General features: G+C 42.2%; 1 protein-coding gene across 1 annotated transcript in view; it reads left to right on the forward strand.

Moving 5' to 3' along the window:
- Positions 1–26,810, forward strand: part of exoc6b (exocyst complex component 6B) — a 93,213-nt gene that overhangs the window by 33,944 nt on the left and 32,459 nt on the right. The window contains exons 11-19 of the mRNA XM_072376603.1: positions 2,209–2,329; positions 2,409–2,480; positions 4,056–4,153; positions 4,895–5,000; positions 5,181–5,290; positions 12,580–12,691; positions 14,139–14,273; positions 14,436–14,624; positions 26,231–26,372. Coding sequence (XP_072232704.1) covers positions 2,209–2,329; positions 2,409–2,480; positions 4,056–4,153; positions 4,895–5,000; positions 5,181–5,290; positions 12,580–12,691; positions 14,139–14,273; positions 14,436–14,624; positions 26,231–26,372 — 1,085 coding nt within the window. The remainder of the gene's footprint in view (positions 1–2,208; positions 2,330–2,408; positions 2,481–4,055; positions 4,154–4,894; positions 5,001–5,180; positions 5,291–12,579; positions 12,692–14,138; positions 14,274–14,435; positions 14,625–26,230; positions 26,373–26,810) is intronic.

Consider the following 26,810-nt stretch of genomic DNA (forward strand, 5'->3'; position numbering starts at 1 on the left):
TTTCTGAGGCTCATTGAGACTACAGCTGGCACGACAGAACATGGTGTAGAAACTATGGTCTGCTCAAGAAACGGAGCAAAATGTTCTTAAACATTTGTGAGAACACACACCTATTTAATGTGCTGCTCTAGTTCAAGGTGAGCAAAACCAATTGAATCACCAGATGCTACTTGTGTCTTATTGTAACGGGAATGATGAGAGAAAGAGACTTGTCTGACAGCTGGAGCTGATAAATAAAGAGCAATCAGATGAGTCAGGAATGGAATCCCAGGAATTAAGACTCTAAAACAGCACAGTGAATAAATGACACTTCGAACTGTGTAGTGAGAACTTGGCTTTAGAGGAGACAGTGCGTAAGACTCCTCTTAATACTAACACAGTAACCGGTGAACATCATGAGCTCTTCTTGTGTTGGTATTATCAGCAAACTCAGTGCAGTTACAGCCTGTTAGATTTAACATTTGAGTCCACATGGGCATTGTATTTTAGCAATGGAGTGTGCTGTGTAAAACACATGCCAACTGCACCAACTGAAGTTTTATGGTCTGCATCACCACATGTGGAAACCGCAGTGTTGGCTACGTGCCAATACTGTAAGCTCTGTGTTGATCTGAAATGAAATCCATTATTTTAGTGACCTAGGATACTGAAAAACAAATAATTACAATCTTTTACATCCCTTACAGAAGGCAAAGATCGCCAGAGTAGGGTTTGTTCAGCACACCAGCGTCTGTGTCAAACTGCTTTATTTTTACCCCTGTGTGCCAGCGCACTGGCATCAATCCAGCAATGCTCTCCTGCCATAATGTCACGGCTTTATCTAACATAGCTACGTAAAACGTCTCAATAGAACAGCTCAGTTTAACAGAGCATGAGGAATATTTTAGCCAACGGCTAAAAGCTTTGTTACTGCAAAGCTGAGACTGGATAGGCACACCCAGAACTGCAGACAAACGGGTGTCAGCTGCTTGTTGTGTGTGACAGACCTCATGAAGCGTTCTTTCCGTGCAAAGGATGAAAATTTACTGTGATTTACAATAATAATAATAATAATGAAATGCTGTTTGAATGCAGCGAATTTACAGCGAGTCATTACAGTGAAAGCTTTCAGAGGTTCTCACAAAAGCAAATGTTGGAAGAATGTTTAAAATCCATCAAAAAGTGCACATTTCTACCCGTCTGTAATGACAAAGAGAGAGTAACCACGCTTACCCGAGCCGCAGATTGGACCACGGGGCGGCTCGGGACCATTGTGGTCTGGCAAGTCTCAGTGGGCACTGGTTTGAATGAGACACATTGACAGCTGACATAAACCAAAGTCACTTTGCAGGCGATTTGATCCATTCACTCGGGCATCATTTAAGAGAAACAGTACAACATATGATTGACGAATGCGCTGCATTGCTCAGACTTCAGCATCTTTTAACGCCTGGCCGGGCGAATTATGCCGTTGCTCGACTGTCATTTGTACTCAACTTTTGAACTGGAGATTCATGGCAGCTTTTCTGGAAAAGCTGTCAGTATCTGTGTGAACTGTCTACAAAAGAGAGGTTTTAGGGGGGAAAAAAAAATGGAAGGATATAAATAAGCCACAGAAAGATACAATTACAGTAATGTGAAAAAAGCGCACTCTCTTTATATATTAAGGTTTTATGTGTCAGGATATAATAAACAATCCTCTGGCCCTTACCGGGTCTTAAAATTAGGTAAATACAACCTGAGATGAACAGCTCTTGACATATTGCTATGTGCTATTATTTATTCAATGGAAGCTAAGCCAAAATACAGAAGTGTTGTGTGAAAAAATGAGTACAACCGTACTACTTCCATTGGAGTTGAGAGAGTAAATGGCAGCCAGGCGCTAAAACATCAGCAAAGATGTTAGAGAAGCCATTGTTGCTGCACATCAATCTGCGAAGGGTTAGAAGGCCATTATTAATCAATATGGAGTCAATCTTGTCTGGAGTAGACGGCCCATTAAGTCGACTCATAGATCAAAACATGCAATGTTCAGAAAAGCTCAGACTTTACAGGGTTTAGTTGGAATGTTAAATGTTAAAGTTTATCTTCAAGTTCAATTAGAGAAAGACTGAATAAGAGCTCATGAGAGTGTTATTGTCACCTTCTCTTTGCAAGAAAGTAAATGGGTGTAAATGAGGCATGTTATTCTGGCTCATCTGTATACTTTCGGTGTCTCCGTCCTTCCAGCTTCTTCGTCGTTGAGGATCACGTCCTTCACACCACCCAGGGTTTGGTCAACAGAGCTTATGTGGAGGAGCTGTGGGAGCTGGCGCTGTCCAAAATTGTTGCCGCCCTGAGGACTCACTCTGTAAGATGGACACACTCACTGAAGACTAAATGCACGTTTTCATAAAGCTGCCAAATGACACGCTCCTTTGTTCCGGCAGTCGTACTGTGATGACCCCGACCTGGTGCTGGATCTGAAGAACCTCATCGTGCTGTTTGCTGATACGCTGCAAGTAAGTCCGTAATTTATTACTGAACTCAGACGATAAGGGAAGGAAGGCTTTGCCATCCCACTTTATCCACCAAATTTGTGGTGTTTTTGTACTTTTTGTTCAGTAGTTTTGGAAAGCTTTTTGACCCCACAGGACCATGAATCTTTCTCAGAACATGTTTTGCTGTTCTAAAAGTGGATGGCTGCCAGTCTCCAATGAAAGACTTTCTTTCTAAACGGACCCCTTTTCGAAATAGAAGTTTATCATCTGATGTCAGTTTGTTCTGTGTATTTATTTTCCACTGTTTGAACAAACCTGGATGGATCGGGTGTGATGGATGAGAGGATAGAGGGATGAAGGCGAGATGGAAGGGATGTGGGTGCAAACCGGATGGGAGAAACACAGAGATGAGTGAGACAAATGGAAGAAGGGGAGAGGTGATGAATGGGTGGTCCGATGCCCACTAATCATTTATAGGAAGTGATGAGGTGCTGCTGAATGGCTGAATTAAAGTTTTGTCTGGTTTTTGTATCTCTCACAACAGAGAGAAACGGCAGTGTTGTTTTTCATGAACATAACATATTTTTAGGCTTTTTATAATACAGCGTTCTCCAGCCTGATTTTGTCATCTCTACCTTCTACACAGACTGAATTATGTTTCTAATTAAATTTTTTTCCCTAACATTTGAGATGAAAAAATATTGCTTTCAAAGTAATAAAAAAAAAAAAACACTAAGATATTTGCAGACTTAAAGAACTGGTTCATATAATTTGGGTTGATCCAGGGCCACAAATGCAAAATAACGTTTGTCACTATGCTTTGCTTGTTGTTATCTTCCGATGATGAGGAAAGGTCCCAAAAAGATGCATTTCTTTCTTTTTTTTTGCTTTGCTCCAACTCAACCTCTTGCAGGCTACAAGCACTATTTGTTTAAAAAAAAAAAATCTGTTTTTATAGTTTCTCATCTGTACCATTTTAAAATGCAATCCTCTCACTGACAAAAATATACCTTAATGGAGGCAAAAAAACCCAAATGCTTGAATTTATAGACTCCAAAAAAAATTGATGGACGGGTAGATGGATATTCCATCAATACATTTTCAATACCCACTTGATCCTGTACAGCGTCTTGGGGGGAGCTGGAACCTTTCCCAGCTGGCAAACTGCATTTTTCTACAGTCTGTTGTACAGAACAACACTGTCTCTAGAGTTAGGGTTCTCTCATGATTGTGATTTTATGACTCTTATGAGAATCCATCGTATTTGCAAGCTAAATGGGAGGCTGAAACAGAAGTTACTCAGTTAGTTTCAGTGTGCAACTTCAACACTAGATGTCACTAAATCCATGATGGTGCACTTTAAAATGTCTTCAAACTCAAAAAATCTTGAAGCTGAACAGCCAACTCTTATTTCTACCCACATATGTTGCTTTTCTCTACATCCCTACATCCTACAGGGAAGCAATGCAGATAAATTTGCTTGGATTTGTAGATTGCAGAACATGTTTTCAGAGAATGGAGCTTGACTAGTACACCCTTAATGCATGTTCTCACACAGCTTGACACAGACCTGCTGCTGTTATTCCTCCTCTGCAGGGTTATGGCTTCCCAGTCTCACAGCTGTTCGACATGCTGCTGGAGATGAGAGAGCAGTACGGAGAAATCTTGCTCAAGAGATGGAACATCACCTTCAGGTACGTATTAACAGGAGTCTGTATCTGCGGCTGAGTCTGAAACCTTGAAATGCCTCCGTCCCCTCATGGCCTTTCTGGTCATAAGGCCATGAGGGCACACCGAGTTTGTCGGACCACAATGCACTCTCACACATCAGTGTGTGAGTGGGGAAACGCCCTCAGTCTGGTTTTGAAGTTTTACGAGCAGATGGAGAGAGGAAGTGTTTTAAAACAACGTCCGGAACATTCTTTACCCTTTAGAATAGGTAGGACCCTTATAAGACTCGGCGTGTGTACTTGGGCTCAACATGCCATTGTTTCACCATTGCTTTTCTCCAATGACACCAGTGGGACTTAGAGCAGTGAGAACGGACAAACAAACACACATTCCCTCTCTCTTTCCTCCTCTTTTCTCATTCACACACACATACTCGCACAATTGGAAAGCCACAGGAATGTTGTGTTGTATTGTTGGGGAGAGAGCCCTCTCCGGTTCACGGCCTCTCCATGGAACGTTGGAACGTCCGAACTGCGGAGCGCCAAAAAGAAGTGGGGGTGTTGAAAGAAGGGAGGGTGGTAAGAAAACCTCAAGCAGCAGAATGACCCCCAGTGGGATGATTGTTTATATACGTGTGCATGTTTGTGCTTCTGAGAGAGAGAAACGTGACCGATGGCATCTAGGTCACTCCTGTTGACCTAAGTGCATCGTCTGAAAGGGAACGATAGGAAGCTACTTACCTGCGATTTGTCTGTTTTCTCCAGGCAGGTGTTGGATCAGGACAACTATAGTCCAATCCCAGTCTCAACAGAGCAGGAGTACCGCCAATACACCTCCCAGTTTCCCCTGCAAGACCCTGAACTGGAAAAGGTAGGGGGCAACAGATGGGATAGAAGTGTGATAGAGAAACAGCAGAGGAGTCGTTTTAGTTCAGATTGTTCAACTTCAAAAACTAAAAGTAATACTTGAACTCGTGTGTCTGCCTATGTGAGGTAACAAAAAAATGTAATAGAATCACTAAATACCAGTTTTATGTTTTTTTTCTCCCAGCTTCCATTCCCCAAGAAGCTCCCCTTCTCTGAGTTTGTGCCAAAGGTCTATTGCCAGCTGAAAGAGTTCATCTATGCTTGCCTGAAGTATTCTGAGGACCTGCATCTCAGGTACACATGAATACAAACCTGTGCCTCTTATTTTAGTAGCTGTCGTCACACATGCATTCTTGCTGAGTTTTTCCGTCCTACCTCAAGTAAAATCTATTGAAGATTGACAAATGAGACGATGTTTGACCATAGCAGGAGATCTTCTGGATTATTTACTGCCTCTGTGTGTGTGTGTGTGTTACGGAGCAAAAGTTGCTTTTGTTCTTCTTCTTTCTGATCTGTAAGCTGCTTACCACTCGCTCCTCACCATTGGGGATCCGTTCAGATAAATGCTGTACTGATATCCTCACAAGAAGAAGCTTCATCTGGTTTTCTAGAAAACTGTCAATCCCACTGCGTAATTTCTGCATCACATCCGACCTTCTATGTGCTCCAGATGTACATTTCACCACATCCCCTTCCTTGCCTTTCCAGCCATGAGAACTCCTCTCCAGCAGAGCATTTCCTGCTGTGAAATGCACAAGAATGAGTCATAAAAAGTCTGGACTAAATTGTCACACAGATCCAAATTTACATAAACCGCACTGTCACATTTGCTGTAAAAAAAAAAAAAATCCAGGATTATATTAGCAAGAGAAGCATATCTGAAGTCATCCTTTGGAAATGTTTTCATTAACTGGTTTGAAGTGAATAGATTAGGCTTTGTAGTGTTGAGGGTGGCAGTACGGGCCACACTGCTAATGGTTGGAATTCAGTAGAAGAAGTAGCTGTCCCAACGAGAAACAAAACGGCAAACTATGGGGGCCATCCAGAAGAGAAAAAATGAAGCGAGTCTCCTCTGTGGGTATTACCTTAATCTCTTGAAAATATTAAATCACACGTGGGAAGATGCCAGTCAGTCACATGAGTTTATTGTTATTTTAATCTGTTCCACGTCAGGCAGGATTCAGTGAGTGAATCAAAACTGCCAATCGAAACCTATCGCTTTGTGGTGTTCTTACACAGAAACTCACACACAGCAAACTTCAGCCCTCAGAAGATTCAGCATCCAGTTCCAGCTTCTGTTCCAGGCTCTGTAGAGGTTAAACAGTGTGTGTGTGTGTGAATGTGTGTGTGTTGGTTATGGTTGATGGAAGAATTAACTCAAACAATGCAGCTACTTTTCTGTCGAGGAGAGGAGCAATCAGGCAATGACTTCCGCTGTCCAGACGTATTCCGCATGTCTTGGCCAGACGCGTATGCATTCACACACACACACACACACACACACACACAGGCACGCACACACAGACCAACATGCGCACACATGCATGAAAGTTGAGCTGTGTAGGTTAATTTACCAAAGCAGTAGAGATGCACACTCTCAACAGAAAATCGCACACATTGTTTAAAGTGTGTTATCAGTGCTGAGCTCTTATTTTGCAGGTGGTCTCAAACTAGTTGCATTTTCTTTTATTTCTACTCGTATTCCCATGGTTAGTGTGGGTTTTTGTGATTATTTGAATGTTTGGTTGGGTTTCTGTGGTTTTTAAACGTCCGTACCATGGAATTTTACACCGTGCTTTTATTTGTTCTTCTCTGTTTTTCTGTTTAAGAGCTGCAAATGCATGTATTAGCATTTTGGTTCTTATGGGAGCTGTAAATCTATGCGGAACCCCTGATCCATGACTGGCGGATGAAAGGGAGACGGGGCAGGAGGAGGGATGATTGGAAAAAAGTTTAGTGTATCGTCAGAGAGGCAGAGCTGGTGCAGAAAAGCTAAGGACAAAAGATACTGTTTCATACATTTTGCTTGGTCTGCATTTCAATTAAATCTACATAGATTTGTTGAGCCAGTGAAACAAAGTCCACAGCTGTGGGAATATTGTGCTCAATTACAAATCTGTCATCAAATGAGGCCCAAGCAAATCCCTTCAATCAACTACCCTTCCTTATGCATTATAGGGCATGCCAATTCCCTAAAACTCACAAAAATGTAATCGCATAACTGGATCTTCCACACCAGCCGACAGGACGAACTGAAGCAGGGTTTGTAGTTGTAGAAAAATCTAAATGTCCACACAGATGTTTCTCTCTGGTCTTTTGCTGACCAGACAGCACTAATCGCTCCTCTTAATCAGGGTAATGACTCCACTATTTGACCTGGCTTGATTTCTACAGCCGTACACACCCTGCTATCTGGTTACCGTGGCGGCACACCTTCCTGTCGTCTTCAAACATACGCTGACTCGCAAGAACGGAAGCAGACGGGCCGACGGAGCCGGATTGTAGTCATTGATCCCCCTGACCTCTGACCTGAACCTCTGCTCACGTTTTTAATTAAGAGGAAAGAGGCTTTGTCTGCATGTGGATTTTTTTTCTCTCCTTTGTGTGTTTAATATGTTATCATTTCATACCTCTGTGTGCACTGTTTGGTGTTTTACTTACTTGTGTTTTTGCCAAGCAAGTATTAAGCCCCTAAAAGATAAATCCTCCTCCAGAGGAATTAAAATCACCAACAGCCTCAAATGCCCTCTTTGTTTAGAATCAATTATCAATTTTCAGTTCAAATTTTAGTGTCAATCTAAAACTTCTAATCAATGACAAATCAGACTTTGGACCAGCACACTGACATCTTCCAGATTCAACTGAAAGCTCTCATTTTCAGGACCGTAGCTCACCTTCTTCCTGGTGAATCATCCTCCTACTCCTGCAACTTCAGTCCAAAAATGATCACCTTTTTTCTCTAGAAGCAGCACCTTCCCAATCATCTGTGGGAGTTCTTTGCTTCCAAGGTCATAGACTTTCCTAAAATGCTTAAATGCACACCTGTCGAAGGAATCAGAAAGTTTCTGCCATGGCCAGTCACACAAACAAAGAGTTGTTTCTTGCTGAAGGAGACGTCCAGTAAACACAGTGACCAGAGCAAGAAACCTAATGATATAAACGTTGAATGCAACATAGAAAGTCTGTAAGGGACTATAGAGGCTATGTCTCCGTTCAATCTATACACTCAAAAACACATTCACCATAGCAGCTGCTGCTCGTAGCTTTTGGTCTCAACAAAGACTCCTTGCGACCTACCAAAGAACATGTGGACGTTAACATCTGGTAAGAGATTGGGTTTCCTTATGTTCACATGTTCCTCATTTCTGCGCCAGGGAGATTCACAAAGCAGAGCCTTAAAGTATATAAAAGTCTGGATGCCTGGTCCTACTTAAAAGAGGGATTTGTCAGCGAAATTAAGATGACAAAGCCAATCAATTTGGCTCTCTTCTCTTTCATTTTTAGAGGTTTGTAGAAAAAAAAATAGATAAATAAATAAATAAAAAAGAAACCCCCGACTTCGAACTGAATTTGTTGCTACAGTCGATTGCACAACAACACCATCTTCACCATTTTGGACATTTTTGGAGTTTCCCTGCAGGTCAAACGGTCCGCAGCAATTTATTCAGTTGTCTTTGTGCTATTCAGTGAAATGGCCAAAAGCTTTTGCAATAACAATCTTATCGCAATATCTATAGAAAACTTTAAAAACTATTTTACTGATTCACCTTTGTTTGAGTTTCGTTTTAATGGCAGATGAAGTTTAGCTCAAAAATGAGCGAGAAGCAGCTCTTAAATGTGTTAAAAAAAAATCAGTAAGCATCCAAAAATGTTTGGTTTTACCAGCTGGGATCAAATCACAGTATCATGGAAATTATTTGCACAATACTGATTTAATTCCTTTAATATCACAATGATCCATCAATACTAGTATATTGTGACACTCCTACAGGTGATATGACAAAATCTGAGATTAATTTACTGAAAAATAATTAAAGGGATTATGGCACATGGTGGGAAGAGGCACTTAAATAGTTATTGAGGATGTGTAGCGGAAAAGCTGCTCCTTACCTGAATGTACTGGTTCCAAAACTTGACTTTTCTGTCATTTTTCTTACTGTGTGTTAATCACCCACAGCTCTCTGTTGTTAGTTTGTTAGTGACACATGTACTTCAGGTGCAGAATGTCTTCCGACAGACCAAAATCCATAGTCTGTGTGGTCCGTTCTGCAATAAAGCCCAAATAAAAGCATCTTTATACTAAACTAATTCAGAAAGATGACGTTTCAACTTTTAAACTTGTACCAAAAAAAATGTTGTTCTATTCAGTTGGACTCCTCGAACATGGCTCATGGGCATTGTTGTCTATAGCAAAGACATCATTTTGAGACTTGACAGAGACCTGGATGTTGTATTGGCTGGGACTTTGGTGATGAAGGCTGTGCAGCTCTGTTCTGGAGGGGATGAGGTGATGTTGGCTTGAAAATCTGTGGGAATTTCATCAACCTGCAGCCTTGAGGCAGATCAGCCGGCCGGAGTCTCGCTGGTGTAACTCCCGAACCATTTGGGAGACAAATGTAGAAAGTGAAATTGAGAGCTGCCACAAAGATGGCCACGAGCCAGTCCAGTGGTAGAAGATCGCGGTTGCAAATGTGTCGAGCTGCGAATATGAGGCAGGGTGTTGCTGAGAAAGTGCATGCGTGCTCAGCTCGACCACTGGAGGTGAAGACAGTGTGAAAACCTTCATCCAATGATGCCTCTCTTTTCATTCCAGCACAGTCAAATAATTCAGAATCCTAATTTCTCCAGTAGAGATGAAGCCACTGAGGACTCTGTGCCAAAATACTTTCAAAGCTGTTGTCACTTTTCATTTTCCAGCTGGCTCACTAAAAGCCGAGCACATCGTTATATGTCATGGTTTTCAGATTGGGACGATGAGCCATCTTTCAAGTCAGCATCACTGTTGCATTGGTCCAGAAAAAAAACTTTCGTTAACAAAGCCAGAATATGAGCTAAATCTCATTCATTTTTATGAGAGGGGATTCGGTTCCATTATCATGGGAGTTTGAGATTTCTAAAACCACTTTCACTCTTGAACTGCTTTCCTTGCACTGAAATAGTCTGTGTCATATCTGAACAACCACCCCGGAGCTTTTCAATAACATTTTGCTGGGTTGGTCGTACCTGGTAACATACATGTGTCACTTTTAACACTGCGCAGCTCTAAACTGCACCAGCCACACCAATGAGCAGACGCACGGGCATTTTATTACTCAAAACCAGTTACTGTCGGCCGTAACTGGGCTACCAAAACAACAACGATGAACCTGCCACTAGTCTCATGTCTGCCCTTGTCATTCACACCATCAGAGCAAAGAAATGTTTTTTTTCTCCCCGGTCTGCTGTCAAAAGGAGCGGCGGCTGCAGAAAGCAGATGCGTTCATAGACAGTCTGAAATCGCAGAACATAAACCTAAACATTAGGCTACTTAAACATTATAACAGTAAACATTGTTACATTCATATTGAATTACATCATTTCAAACAAGTTGTTTTCTGCTTCATTGTTTGTCCAAAATGCATTGTATCACCGCAGCGTTTGTATGCGATTCTGATCTGTGCGTTTTTTTTGTTTTTTTTTGCATTTGAATAGTTTTTGGCTTTGACAAAACAAATTTCTTTCCTGTAGCTGCTCGCTTCCATTTGAAATGGAAACACTGATACAGTTTACATGATGGGATTTGCTGCTCTGTGTGACTTCACAGCCTTCACTCTGTAATGTCAGTGCTTTAGTAGCATCAGGAGCCACTGAAAGCTTGAACCGCAGTGACGTTTCCTTTGAAAGCTGCTGGGATGACGTAGAAAATCGTGCTGCGGAGCAATTTGAGGCAAATCCAACAGAGACTGGAACTCTTATTTCATGCCATTGTACACGCCGGTTACAGAAGGCAGAGCGAGACCCTCTGACAGCATCACACATACTGATGGAAAAGGCATGTTCACACACCCAGTCAGATTGTCCGTCTCACACACAGAGGGCCGTGTACTGTGCTGTGCTGTGCTCCAACCTCTCGGTTTCCACTGCTGATGGCAGCATTCGTTTGTTTTGCTGTTGTCATTGTTGTTTGTGTGTATTCGGAGGGAACTACCCCTGCATTTATCCACCCTCCCCTCAGCGTGTCATAAACATGTGCGCCGAAGCCTCCGGGCCTCGCTTTGACAGCGTCGACCACCGCACGTTTATTGTGACTGATGGCGGCATAAATATATGAAATTCAATCTGAACTCTGCGGTGTGTCTAAATTTGTACATGTGTGTGCTTGTCGGGTTCACCAGCGTGCATTGACTTTTTGCCACTCTTTAGACACACGCACACACATTATTTCTGTCTACTCTGCACTTCTGCTGCTCCAGGAATTTTTTTCTCCCGTCGCTCCAAAATTGTCGGAACGTTTTTCGGATTCTTCAGCTTTTTTTTTTTTTGCAAACAAAATGAGTTTGAAATTCCAGCTCTTGCTCTCCCTCAGGCTACGTTCTGTGTGTGTGTGACTGTAGGTTGAATTCCAAGCTCAGACAATTTACTGATTTGGGTGGAATGTGTGTGTGTGTGTGTTACCCACAGGGCTCTGGAATCAGAGACAGAAAAAACACACACACACACACACACGGATTGTTCATCATCTCGCAGTGGGAGAAAGTGATCACTTTCTTTTCCGCTGATTATCTGTGTGTGTGTTTGACCTTTGCCTGTACATACTTCCCTCTGCTTTATCTTGACATGTGTACCGAACATCCCCCTGTGTTTCAGCCGCTGTGTGTGTCCCGTGTCGGACTCGTACAACTATGTGTGAAGTTTGACGCTTCCAGGAATCTGTTATTAACCAGCAACCGGCAAGGCTTTGCCAGAGAAACGCGTTGCCATGAAAAACCTTACCAGACTCTTGACACTGCACGGTTTCCTCACCAAATATCAGCCACATTTCAAACATAACAAAATCAATGGTATGTTAGAGATGTTGTTAAGCGGGTCTGATTATTCTGCCTTCAGACTTTGTTTTAACAGGAAATTTGAGCTCATTTCAGAGCTTTTGCCTCATTGGTTGCACACAGTTGGTAACTAGACGTTTTTTCCAACAAAAGCCCGACCAGTATGTGAACAGTTGCTTTATGCTATAGATGATAGAGGTTTAGGACGATTTGCTTCTGATTTACTTCTGGTAAAGTCTTAAAATGGCCAGTTTTGGGTCAGTCGTTTCAAAGTAAGAGTCTTATCAGCAGATATGAGATCGTGTTAGACTTTTAATGAGTCTGACAGCTTATAACACACGGTATAACATGTTTTTATTAAGTTTGGCAGACATTTCGACTTTTTTTTCCAAATGGAAAGATCTGCGGACTGAGGATTTAACTTAAACTGTTTGTGCTGGCCTTCGGATGCCGCAACTCTCTGCGAGAGTCGCTGATTCACTGCTGTGCTTTTTGCTGATGCATTTATTTATGGAGGTGCGTGCTCATGTGTATGTTTGTGCCTGTGTGTGTCCACAGCTCCACAGAGATAGATGATATGATCCGCAAGTCGACAAATCTGCTGCTGACCAGAACCCTCAGCCACTGTCTGCAGTACGCCATTAAGAAGAAGAATGTCGGGCTGGCAGAGGTAATGTGTGTGTGTGTGTGTGAAAGACCCAACTTCACACTTAACATTCCCTCTGAGGGAATGAGGCGATGTTGTTTGCACAACTTTAACGTAACTTCTCAGCATTTCCAGCTCATTAAGCCTCTGAAAACACACACTTCCCCTTTTCAGTGTGCTGAACTGCACAACTGATACAAAATAACGATGTGTCATGTTCCACCTTCCGTTCTGTTCGTCTGCATGCTCGGTGGTTATCTTATTGAGAAAACCTCATTAGTTTACAAGGCTAGATGTAATCGTCTGATGTTTGTTGTGGAAAACTTAAAACGTCTTCATCATTTCACTAAACGAGTCCATTGAAAACCCATAAACTGTGGAATTTACAACCTAACATGAAATCTTCTGCTTTGTATCACAGTGTCCAAATGGAGGTTGAATATTTTAATGCTATTTATGTGTCACAAGTCTCATTGTAGTAGGAAATTAACACATTGGTTCATTTATATGCTATACCTCAGTGACTGTTGTGTGCCCCGGATTTTGCTGTTTCGTGAAATTAATCAAATCAAATCACAGTGTTGTGTCTGGGGTGGCCAAGATATAAAAGGACCCATCAAGTCTCAAGCTGCCACTTCGACATATCGTCAAACTTTACTAATATAGAAGTTTCTTTGCAAAAGAAAGGTTGTAAGTTAAGATTCAGGGTTGGCAAAGGTCAAAACTAAACTTTTAATCCAAGAACGAGATATTCTAGCCAAAACAAATTAAATGAAATGCATTAACTTACCCAAGTGAATGGCAGCTCCTCCCAACATTCTCCCTGTTATCAGTGATCCCTTTACATCAGACAGTGCGTCATGTACAAATGAGAATACGGCTGGTTGGGAGGAGGAGGAGGAGGAAGTCAGCGAGTCCTTCAGCTCGTGGTTAGGTCTCTATGTTTGGGCTTGTTCTCCAAGATCCAGTTCTCATCGAGCTGTTGATCTTCGCACCGATCGCAGCCTGGCACCTGCACACTGCACTGTGTATACTTTACAGAGACAGGTCATTTCACATGACAGCAGTTATTTCGAACACCATGTCGACTGTGCAACCACAGCGAAGCTGCGTGGAAGACGGATGGGCTGTCAAATGGCGGGCTGTCATCTTAAGCGGTTATTATGATTTAGCTATTTAAATAGGAGGGAAAAGGTGAGAGCAGCGGCAGAGAAAAGTCGCTCCCCTGGTGTGTTTCACGCAGTCAAAAGATGTACTTTTAATTCTGCGGTGAGTTTGAGGTGAGACTCTGTGGTGAGGTCATCTCAGCTCCCATTTCGTAGATATTTTGCCCACAGATTTGGGGGGGGCTGAAAGAATCTCCTCAGTTTTTGTAATGTTTGACACATGAGAACATTGAGCCACCATCGGTACGGATTAGAGACCATGTAAAGTAATGCTGTGTGTCCATTTCCTGTTTTCCCCCCCACAGCTGGTGCAGGTGATCATTAACACCACCCACCTGGAGCAGAGCTGCCACTTCCTGGAGGAGTTCATAACAAACATAACCAACGTTCCTCCTGACACAGCAAATGCTACCAAGCTGTACGGGACCTCCACCTTTAAGGTGTTTCTATCTTCTTTTTATTGATGTATCACTCTTCATTTGTTCCTTCGTCCTTTATTCATCTTCTAAAAGAAATGTTCTTGTTTCCCTTCAGCTTCTTTTATTTGCTGTAGCTTTGTTGCTTGTGAAGTTTGGCTCACAAAGGTGTCCATCCTCCCACAGGACGCCCGTCATGCAGCTGAGGCAGAGATCTACACTAACCTGAACGCCAAGATCGACCAGTTCCTGCAGCTGGCTGATTACGACTGGATGGCCGCGCCGCAGGGAGGCGAGAATCTTAGCACCAGCGACTACCTGGTCGATTTGATCACTTTTCTGAGGAGCACCTTCACCGTCTTCACCAACCTGCCGGTAAGTGCACCAACCACCACCTGGTGGCACTCAAAGTTTCTAAGAGAAGCTCCGTTACCCTCAAGAAGTTCCTTGAACTGTTCGGTTCCAAAGCACCTCATCACGTCAGCATGACACATCACAGGGCCGGACAATCTGCTTTAGTTCGTTAGTGTCGGCTTGTTACGGGTTAGATCGTTAACATGGGGCTTGCTAAGCTCATTAAAGGGTGAGCTGAGCAGGTCAGCAGCAATGGATTACACACAGGATCAGGCTATTGACGCTAAGGCCCGACTGGAAAGACCTTGCCCTCAGCTTGGACCCTGTAGTGCAACATTTATAACTTGTAAAGCACACTTCACAGTGTAGGAATAATTTCAGGAATCATATTATACATCTTAAGCACTTCCTGCTGAAGCAGCGTCCTTGAAGGAAAAGCTGTTCCTGTGCTAATATTCAGGATAATAAATTATAGAAGCTGTTTGTGTAGAAAAAGGTTAATGTCAAGCAGTCTGTTGTGTGATTAAGCAACAAGAGCAGTAAATGCTGGTGTGTTAGATTTGATGTGTAAAACTGTACTACAAATAGATTGAGCTTGAGGTTTCACATGTTTTCACTATATTTTAAAGTTTTTACAATCGATTAACCTTAACCCAATCATATGCAGTACCAGGTTAAAAGAATTGTTTTTAAACTGTCCATCAGCACCAATGAAACTCAGTCTGTTAACCAACACACCAAGAAGTCTGTATTTAAAACACTTTTTCCTATTTAAAGCTCATTTATCTGTGTTTCCACTTTATTTTGACTGTTTGAAAGCACGGACAGATTCATGAAGCCTTCTACAAACACACACACACACACACACACACACACACACACAGACAGGTTAGCTCTAAGACGATTACACACCCAGATTTGGACAAGGCAGGTCACAAGGCCATAAGGCCACACACATACAGTGGTTGAGCTAAGTGTTTTCCAGCACTTCTAAGAAGCTTTTCCTAGACCCCCACAAGCCCCGGACATGACCCCGTCGCACACACTTTAACACAGTTTAACACACAGTGTGGGGCCTCCTAAATAGATCAGATGCTATGGATCTAACATGCTGGGTGGTATGACCTGCTGAAATAAAGGTGGACGTGTAAAAGAGTCGAGTTCCACAGAAATAAAGTAGATGCTGAGTTAAAAAAACAAAAAAAACCAACTGGTATTACTTCTGTTATTGATATATGGAGACCTGATGTGAATATAATGAAATGTGCAAAGCAATACACTTTATTTATTTCTTTTTTTGTGCCTCATAAGTTCTACTCCATCCTGCATCAAAAACACTTGTTTTTTTTCCTGCTGTAAGTTTCATGACATGGCATGCAACACTTTATTTGCTGGCATGAGCAGCAGTGGCCGGTGACTGTTACAGATGAGGACGCAGACCATGCAAAGTGCATGTGCACATATGCAGAGGGATGGTTTTAATCGCATCCCACCACTACACCAAGATTATTGAAGGGCAAATCGGATGACAAACAGAGTAATGTTCTCAGGAACGCGTGCACCATTCTGACCTGCAGATACTTGGCCAATAAAAGCCAAAAAGTAGCCAAAATGAAAATCTAAATGATCGCTTGCGTCATATAACCAGAGTAAACTCAGAAGGAGGGACATGCACTTCCCTCATTCCTGTCCAACAGAAGAAAGCCTTCAGGCTTTGCTTTGCAAATGTTCCCAGCAGAGAAATTATGTTCATATTAAACATCAGGACTCCCCGATTTTGGCCAGATATTAGTGTCCACGGTCTACAGATTCTTCAAAATCAAAAAAAAGACCCCCGTCGTGAGCAACAGCTGAGCTGATGTTCGTTTGTTATTCTTCAAACCAGCCGCAGCAGCCACTCTAAATGTTTTGCCACTCAGTGGGCACGTCTGGAAGGAACAGCAACCTGAAGGCATACCCTCTTCACACTGACATTTTGCCAAAATAAGCCATTACAGCTACTGCCGCTGTGCACCATACTTAACTAAATCATGGAGCTTGCAGATAAATAAAAAGATATTAGTCAGTATTCAATCATCCTATCAGAGTCAGGGCCTTGACGAAGCAGAACCTTCATCCAGCTAAAAACCTTTAGATGGATGAGGATAACTGTATTACCACAGGCTCACAAGCGCTTGTTTGCACAACTCAGTTACCAACGTAGTTAGTTTACCGACCAATAACACGACACACTGATGAGCATGAAAGTGCGATATCTACTGATACAGCAGCAGAAAACCCCCCCGCAAAAAGCCTTCATGCATTATTTGTATGGTTCCATCGCAAGAGTGCAACAGCAGCTGTGCAACAGAAGAAAATGCTTGTTTTAGTAGAACTGCAGCAGAAGAGAAGAGTGTTGGGGAGGCTCCAGCCCGCTGAGAGTGGCTGAGTTCAGAGAAAATAGAGGTGAAGGACAGACATCTGAGCGGGACCAAGAATCCAGGGAGAGAGTGGTTGTTTGTTTCTTTACGTCGCAGCGAAAAATGTCCATTTTTGGATGTTATGTAACTTGCAGAAAGCGCATTGAAAACCAACACAAACACACTCTTGACATGCGTTGAGTGAGGGCTCAGCGTGACACAGCAGCATTCTTGCAACAATCTGGCCCATTCTGTATAGATGTGTGTATTTGTGCTGACGTGGCTGTTTTAGCAGCTCTGCATGTACCAGCTGGAAGGAACCGTGTGCTGAGAAAACCTCAGCAGGATCGGATTTCTTCAACAGCTTTAAACGGGGTAAACGCATACATGTTCATCGTCTCAGTTCTCGCTGGAGCGGAAAGTGTATCCAAGAGCTAATAATTCTGCCCAGAGTTCCGTGCTTCGCAGAAGAAGAAAAAAAAAAAAAAAATAAGCTCATAATCGAGTTGGGCTCAAATTTTCAAGATGGAACGAGGAAGATGGGAAAAGGCCTCAGGGGTGAAAGTGATCATGTGAAAATTAGAAAGGAAATCTTGGACACACAACTCTCCAGCTTTCTGGTTTCGGATCTACTTGATCGGTTCTCTGCCGTGCACTTAGAGGACTTGGCTGCTGCTTCTCTTCTGTGTGTCGATGAGTTCTCCATGATGCGTCATCACTTTACGCAAAGTGGCAGATGGAGCCGGGTTAGCCTCGTCTCACGGGCCCCCGTGTGCAGCGAGTAATTTGCACACAGACGTGTTAAAAGCTGTGATTTGCAGTGATTTGTTTGATGAGGTTTATTTCCATGCAGCCATTATACTCCTTCAGCTTTTCATGTCTCCCATCAATCATGAGTTTGGATGTTCTGCCACTCGGTAAATGTCTTGGTTTATGTTTTTTTGCTGTAGGGAACGCCTGTAGATCATGCCACCTTACCGGTGAGTATCTGTGTTGTTGCAGTAACGGAGTGATGTTTACCAACCCCTAACTGACCTCTTTAACTCCTCAACTTTGACTTTAAATTCCCCACTTATGAGTTCATCAACAAGCATGGGAGATGACAAGAGAGTGATGCATGTTTTCCTGGAAAGGTTTTAATTTGCCCCTAACTGTGTCCCAGACAGGGAGGGAAATGAGAGCTGGTCACCTGCCAGTGTTGTGTTTAGGCTGATGGACCAGCAACATTAGTGCTATAGCAGATTCTGAAAGTAATTAACAATTAAAGCTTAAATTCACTTGGTTATCAAGTATTTTCCCGAGCTGGTAAGAAGATGTGCAGCGGCCCTGAAGTGCAACATGAAAGAGGAAAAAAAAAAAAAAAAAAACAGCAGCAAAGCAAAAAAAAAAATCAGCTCATGCCACAAGGAAAAGAAATGCGACTAAATAAAAAAGCAAAACGGGGAAAATAAGAAAAACTAAATGCACGACGCAGCTATTGACGCAAGAAAGGCAAAAATATGGAACGTGCACACGGGGGGGAAAAAACCCAACACAATCCCAGAAAAACAGTGACACGCTCAGATAGCTCAACACTTCACAACGCGACAGCAGAGCAGAGGACAGCATTTCAGATGAACTGTTCTGTCGTTGCGTTTTGCACCTCGGGGCCGCTGCGAGTCTGTCTGGTTTCCTAACTTTTCAGTCGCGAAGCAGTAACGGAGCCTGTTGCTGCTTCAAACTGCGCCTCAAACGATAAAGAATCCTGTGAAAGCAACGGATTCAGGAAAAGAAGAGAGCCAACTGAGCTGCTGCGAGTCAAAGAATCCAGGCCTCAAAATATAAACTCATGTCCATTATGTTAGGTTTTTGGGTAAAAATCATTACTGTACAGTATTTTGACAAACCACGGATGGATGCGCTGTTTAGAATATACAATTTAGGGTCTTTAACTGCAGTGTTTTTGTGTGTTATGGGAAAAGATCTGGAACACAGCCTTTATGGTCTGCATTGTGGGCAGCAGATGCTGGCTGATCGTAACATTACCAGGTCTGTTGTGCAAAGAAGTGGATTTTCTTTTCTAAATACGTTCAAATAAAGTTTATTATTTACACGACTGAATCCCAGTTCTAACCTCCTCCTGCAATCTTAATCTCAATGTTCACACGTCAGATGTCCTCCCAGTGTTATGAGTTGACGGGGACACAGCTGGAAAAAGTCTATTGAAAACAGACAGAGGCTGCTTTGGTACGTCCCCAAAGCATTTTGAAGTGTTTAACAACTCTGCTGAGTTTAAAGTATTCACTGCACAAGTTTGAGCGGAATAAAGCCGTCTGTATACAAACAGACTATCCACTGAGGTCGATGTATCGATACCAGGAAACCCGAATTCTGGCCAGATCTTAATGTCTGTGGTCCACTGATTCTTTGGTAGGCCACAAGGATCCCTGTCAAGTCCAAGAATATTTGATTGAAGGTTAAGTTCACTTGTTATACGGCCAGTTACTGCAGCTATGTTGAATGTTTTTTGCCACTCAGGTGAGCACATCTAGATATGACGGTAACATAGATGCTCCCCCCCGCCGTACTGAAACAACACAAAAAGAGAAATTTAAGAAAAAAGAAGGTTTTGCCAGTGATCTCGCAGGGCTAAAGACATTTCCAGCCCTGTTTTCTGTCAGATCAGATTTTCTGTTTAAGCCACTGAAGTGTAGCTGTAGAGAGAGAACGCTCACAAACATGCACCCAAAGTTAAGTCCAGACTTGTTTTCTTTTTCTTTCTTTTTTCCTTGACTGACGTGAATAGATGGCTCTGCAGAAATCTGTGATCATTTTACAACTCTTAACCTGGAGCTGCACCCTATACGGTCATTTTCATGTAGACCATGTGAATGCAAGTCTCAGACGCATAAGAAGATTCCCATTCGCTGCCATTTTCCAGCTCATGAATCACAATAAGCACCTGTAACCATCTGGATTCCGCGTGACAGATTTAGGCGATGGAGCACAGAAATCGGGTGTCACACACTGGTATCATATTTTTTGCTGTGATCCCACCTCTTGACTTTTGGCTGCCCTGACTGGCTGTTCATTTGACTGACAGGTTTCTGGATGGACGGAGAGCATATTATACACCATGTCGAATCCCTTCCAGGAGTTGTGAAACAGTGTGTTGTGGCATTGTGACTTACTACGCTGTAAGTTTCTTAAATCAGCCTGCTTCCAGCATCTCGAGGCGGCGGAGGAATTCAGCTGCTCCAAAATGAGAGACACGCATGTGAATCTATCTCGCTAAACTATTTCACATATGAGCTTCTGCTAGCTCCAACAAATTTGTCTTTGCAGTGTTTGTATTTCATGTCCTTGATTAAATTTAAGGCAAATATGATGATAACCAAACATAACTGAGGGGAGGAAATGATCCTTTGCAAAATATGTTCATTTGAACCCTCGGCGTGTTTATTTGACCTGTATTCTCTACCTGTTCTGCATGCTGGAGTAGTTTCTATGGCGAAACATAGCCAGATTAATTTACCCCACAATGAGACCACATCCCTTCATTGACCACAGAAGCCTGTACTAATTCTTCTGGATTGGTCCAGTATGGTCAGCTTCAGTCCCGAGCTTTACTTTAAACCTGTGTAAAAGCCCTGAAAGCTTTTTGGGTTTCTCTCTCACGTATTTGTGTCTATGAGGTCTGCGAATGTAAAGTCTAACTTCTAAAGAAATTCTCTCTGGATTGACCACCAGAGTCCAGAGCTTAATCCCAATGAGAATCCTGTGGATGTGCTGGAGGAATCTTGACCTGATGTAATTCAGAAATAAATGTTGCGACATCACAGCTTATCACAACGACGCCTCGGCAAATTAGTGCCACAATAAGTGGCAAAAGGAGGTTCGACAAACTTAGTGTAGCTGTTTTTTTTTCGGGGGAGGGTAGTGTACCCACCCAATGGATAGTTTGACACTCGTAAAACAAAGACCGCGCAGCTGCCTTGCCTTATTGACTCTGAACAGATTTAGTTTCAGGAGGAGGGCTTTAAAGAAACAGGAGGCATCACGAGGCCTTTCACACAGAGGGTGACCACAGGTGCAACGGCAGTGTATGAGCCATGTTGTCACCGCTTTGGCTCACGTGCACAGCGCTTTCATTCACTTTGATTAGAGAAACAAAAGCAACACCATCGCACCCCTGCAAACCTCTGTTCCAGCAACAGTTGTGTCGTTTGGATGTCCCACGAGTGTTTCTCAATCTCTGCAGAGGACGATGGCGTTGAGGAGAACACTTCTCTTCTCAGATCAGTGTTTTTCTTATTGCCTGACAAAAACATTTATTATTTAACCTGTGTTTAGAGATGCTCTAAATGTTTAAAAGCTTTTCTAAATGCTACCTGTCGCTTATGAACATCTGGCAATCCTGATGCTAAACGAGCTCTATCTCGCACCCATCCCCTGATGTAAGTAGGGATCCGCTCTGGACCATCCAAGTTGGTGCTACTGTTTTCCTGTTTGAGATCTATGACCATAGCTCCTTAAATAGAGAGAAATGGTTGTGAGTTGGGCTCTGAGCGCCATCTTGGTTACAAAGGTTTCTTTCAAACATGCATGCGAGTTGTAACTAAAACCCCTGGACAGACGGAGAGATCATTTGGCCGTCACCATCTTGAAAGGTATGAATCTTTTTGGACCTGCTGCAGTTCTTAACCCATTAATCTTAACCCAGCTCTAAATGAAGGCTGTTTCCATGGTAACAACTGACCAAAAAGAAGCTGTCTGAGGTCTTGGTCCTGTGCTTTTCGGTTTGAAGATTCCTTTGACCAAAGTTCCCAGCTCTGTGAATCAGACATGAAAAGCACAAATGGATGCAGCTTTAAATGCTCCTGAAATGTTAATTCATGTTTATTTGCGTGATTTACTGTCGTATCCATCCTCCTTTTCCTTCCTCTTCCCTCTTTCCTTGCTCTTTCTTGCTCGCCACCCCCTTCGTGCCGTCCGTCTCTCTCGGCCTGACCCCACCAGTCTCGTCCCGGTCCTTTCCCCTCACCTCTCTTCCTCCACCTCGCCTGCTTTCTTTCTTTCTTTTTCTTTCTTTCTTTCTTTCTTGTCTATTTGTTCAGCCGTTTGGAGCTGAGTGGCTTTTAATGAGCTTTGATTAACGTCCCTTATTAGCCCGGCAGAGGCTAAAAGGAGGGTGGAGAGGTGGAGATTTGGGGCAAGTGGGGTTCGGAGTAGAGGGATGTTGAATGTGAAGCATCAGCTGATGGTGTTTTTCTTTTTTCTTGCTTAATAACTTCTCATTCCCTCCTCCTGTTATCTCCACATCCCTTGTTTCTTGTGTTGCTGCTCGCCTTCCCTGTTTATGGTCCATCCTTCTTTGTCTTTCTTTACCTGTGCTCAGTGCACATTTGGCTTTTCCTTAATTTGCTCATATTTTCCCTCGTTTTTCCTTTCTCCAATTTTCCCTCCGTTCTTCATCTTCTCTATCATCTTTCTTTTAAGATGTTGCCATCTGTCCTTTCTTTAGTTATCCTTTCATCGAGCTTCCTTTTTCTTTTCAGCCCTTTCTTTTTCCGCGTCTTCTTCTTTTGGTGTTTGTCCCGTGTAGTTTCTGATTCCTTTTCCTTTCCTTCCTCGTCTTTCTTACTTTCCCTCATTTTTCTCTTTTTCTTCCATTTTCCTGTTCTATCCTCATCTTCTGTCATCTCTACTCCTAGTTCCCTCCCTTTCTTTTCCGCCTCTTTTCTTTGCCTGGCCTTTTCATTTCCTCTCTTTTCCTTACGTCCCTTCATCTGCCCTCCATCTCCCTTCCTTTTGTCTTATTTATCCAACTAAACTGTCCTCATTCCTCATTTCCTCCTCTTTCCTCAGCTGTTCTTTTCTTTGTTTTCCTTTTCTCATTTCCTTTCTTCAGCTATCCTAACCTGTCCTCAGCTATCTTCCCATCTCCACTGTTTTCCTCTTTTCATTTTCTAGGATTCACATCATTTTTCTCTCCTATAGTCAGCCTTCCCTTCACACCTGCATTCCTTTCCCTTTTTCCTGCTCTCACCGCTCCTTCCTGTTACTCTCATTTCATCTCATTTCCTTTCTTTAACTGTACCCACCCACCTTTCCTCCCACTTTCTTCATGCTTTCTTCTTCCTGGTCTTTTTCTTCCTCCTCTTTTTCTCTCCTTCCGTCTCCTTTCCTTCCCTCAGTGTGCCTCAGGCTAATTGCTGCCAGTTGTCTGTATTAAAGGCGACACCCTTTGTGGCAGACAGACCTACCTATGTGTTTGTGTATTTCAGCCTGTCTAGGTTCAGGCCATGTAAATAGAATTAGCTCATTTCACGCTCAATCTCGCCCTGTGATAATTGACCCCCGGGGTTGTGTGGGGTGTGTGTTCAGAGTTCAGAGGCCAGTGTAGGATTGGAGGATATCCGTCCACTGGTACGAGTGCGTTTCTCAAACATATGTGCTCGCACGTGTGCGCCTGATGTAAAAGTTGATTTTAAAGGCTGCCTCCAGAATGAACTGTAGTCCAGACACTTTCCTGAGGTGGACCTCAGTTCCTACAGTCTGAGCTCTCCATGCCTCTGTTGTATTAGAGATAAGATGGATTTTATGGATATTTGAGAGGAAACTGGGGTCATTATAGTGGGAAAAGAAGTTGAGCAGCTGCCTGGAAATCAGAGGAAATTATATGAAAGAATGTCTGTTAAATTAAAGATAAAATTTACTTGATTAAATTGTTGCTTCGTGAAAGCCTGTGATTTGAACTAATGCCTGTTCATTTCAATATGTTAGCAAATTATTGAGGAAACCTAAAGGAGGGAGGAACGTCCCTTTAAGACTTGATTAGGACTAGTTATTTGGAGTGATTGTACATGCTATTTGTTGGCTAAGTGTTGCGTGTATGCCTTTAATTTAGGATCAGAATGGTTGATCTGCTTAATTTTGTCCCAAATTAGTTATCAGACTTTGGACTATTTCAAGTTTTGTATATAAAAGATGGAATTATCTATGAAGTGTTACATCTATTGCCAGTGTAAACCAGTAGCAAAGAGTCGCGGATTAGAGTCGAGAATATTGTAGAAGACTTGATACAAATGAATGGAAACAAACAACTTTGCCAATTGTGCCTGATCTGGCAAAGATTAGAATAATGCAACTCAACAGCCTTTTCCTGTCTAAGCTGGCAAACAAAGTCACGTGATTAACCTGCATCTTCAGAAGTATGATATTAGGTCCTAGATATTTCCGGAAAAAAAGTCTGGCTCCATTTTCTCTTGTGGATGTCCACCGCAGGTATTGTTGCTTTCATTCTCTTCAAAGTTTATTTCTGGGCAAGTTCATTCACTTCAAACCGGGCGATGGAAACGTGTCTGATTCTTATTTGGTTTTCGGGGCTTTTCAAAGGATCGTTTTAGAAAAGCCTGTGAATGCAAACTCGACTTGAGACGGTAAAATGGAAATAAAACACATTAAATCATTCAGAAATGTTCAGTGCTGTATCGCTACCTGGAAGGTTCCACATAGGTACTACCTGCTTACCTGGGGTGTTTTTTTCTGAACTCTGCTTAATACCTGGTTACTCTGGTGGGAATAAACAGGGTCAAGAAAAGGACTCCATAGATTAGAAAAAGTTCCTACCATCGAAATGCAGCGCAAGCATTTTTATTTATTTATTTTTCACCAAATGTCACCTCTACTTGAACTGACATTGAATGGGTATAAAGAGTTCCAATCAACTAACTTACGATAATAAACTAGCTCATGTTTGATCAGCAGCCTCATCAATTGATGAAACACAATGAAGCGTTTCAGCCGCAGTTCAAAGCGGATGAAGAGGGAAAATTCAGTTCGGTCAACTTTTTCTTCGCGTTTGCCATCGCAGGAGCATGTTGATCATTTATTCTCTGAGAATTATGGCAGCATTTACAAATATTACCAAACAACACATGGAAACGGAGTCATTTATGTGTGATTAGAGCTGCACAAACACACAGTTATATGATTATAACAGATTCACACCAGCTCTCGAAGCTGATGCACAATTACAACAAATTATGTGTTTGTCTGATTGTGTGTGTGTGTATGCTTGTGTTTAGTTTCACTGTGTGATGAATGAAGGTCATTAAATATACAGGGCTGGAAGGAGAGGCCTGGTTTTCCCTATTAATCACCTGAAAGTGTATTGGTGTGTGTCCGTTTGTGTCGGCCAGACACATCAAAGTCTCGTTAGGATTAATTTGTGTAATCAGCCCTTTCAGTGAAAACATGCACTTCCCCTTCTTACCCTGTTTTTTGTGATTGTAGGAGGATAGTTTGTGCTCTCAACATAACGTCTTGTCAAAACTGTGTTAATGGAATAAAGGAAGAGGAAATGAATCGTAATGAAAATTGTTATTTAATGATTACGGGGAAACAAAACATGTTCTCTCGTCGCAGTTTGGCTCGGGTTGTTATTTTTGTCTTTGCTGAACTTTTGCTCTTTCGCTCCCAGTTTAACTTTTTAGTTTTACCTCTGTCCTTCTCCTTTTGATCTCCTGGCTTCATTGTATTGGAATGCAGACGTCGAGATTGAGGCCACGGCTAGATGCTATTGCTTTTATTCTTGTTGTACTCCTTCATCATTCTGACTGCACCTGAACGCAGCATACTTTAATGCTAGCTGTGTGTGTGTCTGTATTTATGTGGTGTTTTTCTGTGTCGGGGCTTTTTACTTCCTTCGGTCTTCTGTTGCACCAAAAGCATTTGATTAAAGTTAGGAATTAAGAGCATCTGGTTAAAGTTTCGTAATAAAAAATACTCGGTAAAGTTGGCCAATAAAACAGCGTAAAGGTAAGGAAGAAACCCTTACTGTCTTACCTTAGGCAGTAAAAGTACCTAAAACAATTGTAAAGTTACCCAACATAATAAAATAAATAGTATTTCAGTCCGTTTTTTAGTGAGCACAAATTCTTTCATATGAATGTTACTAAAAAGCTTTTTATTTATACCTTCCATGTGAAAAAAAAATCAGTTCTGTAAGAGAGGAAAAAAATGTTAAACTGCTTGATTAGCAAATTATTTTGTGCCCAACAAAATGAAATGTGAATAAATCTCGTCGGTTTCGGAGCAAAAGCAGGACACGTTAAATACACACCGGTCACTGCCGTTGGTAGGTTTGATTGCTTTTGCTTTTAGGCCGATTGCAGTAAGCAACGTGATGCCGTGTATCCCTGATTCAGATCGCTTCAACATCTCGCCTCTTTCTGCTTTCCTCAGGGTAAAGTTGCCCAGACGGCCTGCATGTCGACATGTAAACACATCTCCACCTCCCTGATGCAGCTGCTGCTCGACCCGGAGGTCCGGCAGGTCTCCATGGGAGCTCTTCACCAGCTCAACACCGATGTCAGGGAGTGTGAGAGTGAGTTTTCTTTCTTTCTCTCTGCTGTTGATTTATTTATTTTTTTTAACATAAAAATGGAAAGTAGTTTGTTGTAAACTGAAGTTCCTTCTGGACCTGTTATCATCCTTTTAGCTTTTTTAGCATTTAACAGTATATTTTCTACATTAATGTGCAAAGTTAGCTGTTCTTTATCCAGGTCTTTAAACCTAATGTAATACTACTATAATAACATTATTATAATTGTTTACGTGTGCATGGCCTTATAAGACTTGAATGTTTTCTTAATATATACATATGTTTTTTATTATAATCTAAAATGAGATTTTTAGTGACACTAATGTAGAAGATGTACATTTATATTTTGTACTCCCTCTATTTCCCACATTTTCTTTCCTGTTTTCCTTTCCTTTTTTGTTTTCACACTTGTTTAACACAAAAGTGTAAGAAAAAAGACTC

This window comes from Leuresthes tenuis, unplaced genomic scaffold (genome assembly GCF_036924035.1).
Source record: "Leuresthes tenuis unplaced genomic scaffold, fLeuTen1.0.hap1 SCAF_22, whole genome shotgun sequence".
Taxonomy (NCBI): domain Eukaryota; kingdom Metazoa; phylum Chordata; class Actinopteri; order Atheriniformes; family Atherinopsidae; genus Leuresthes; species Leuresthes tenuis.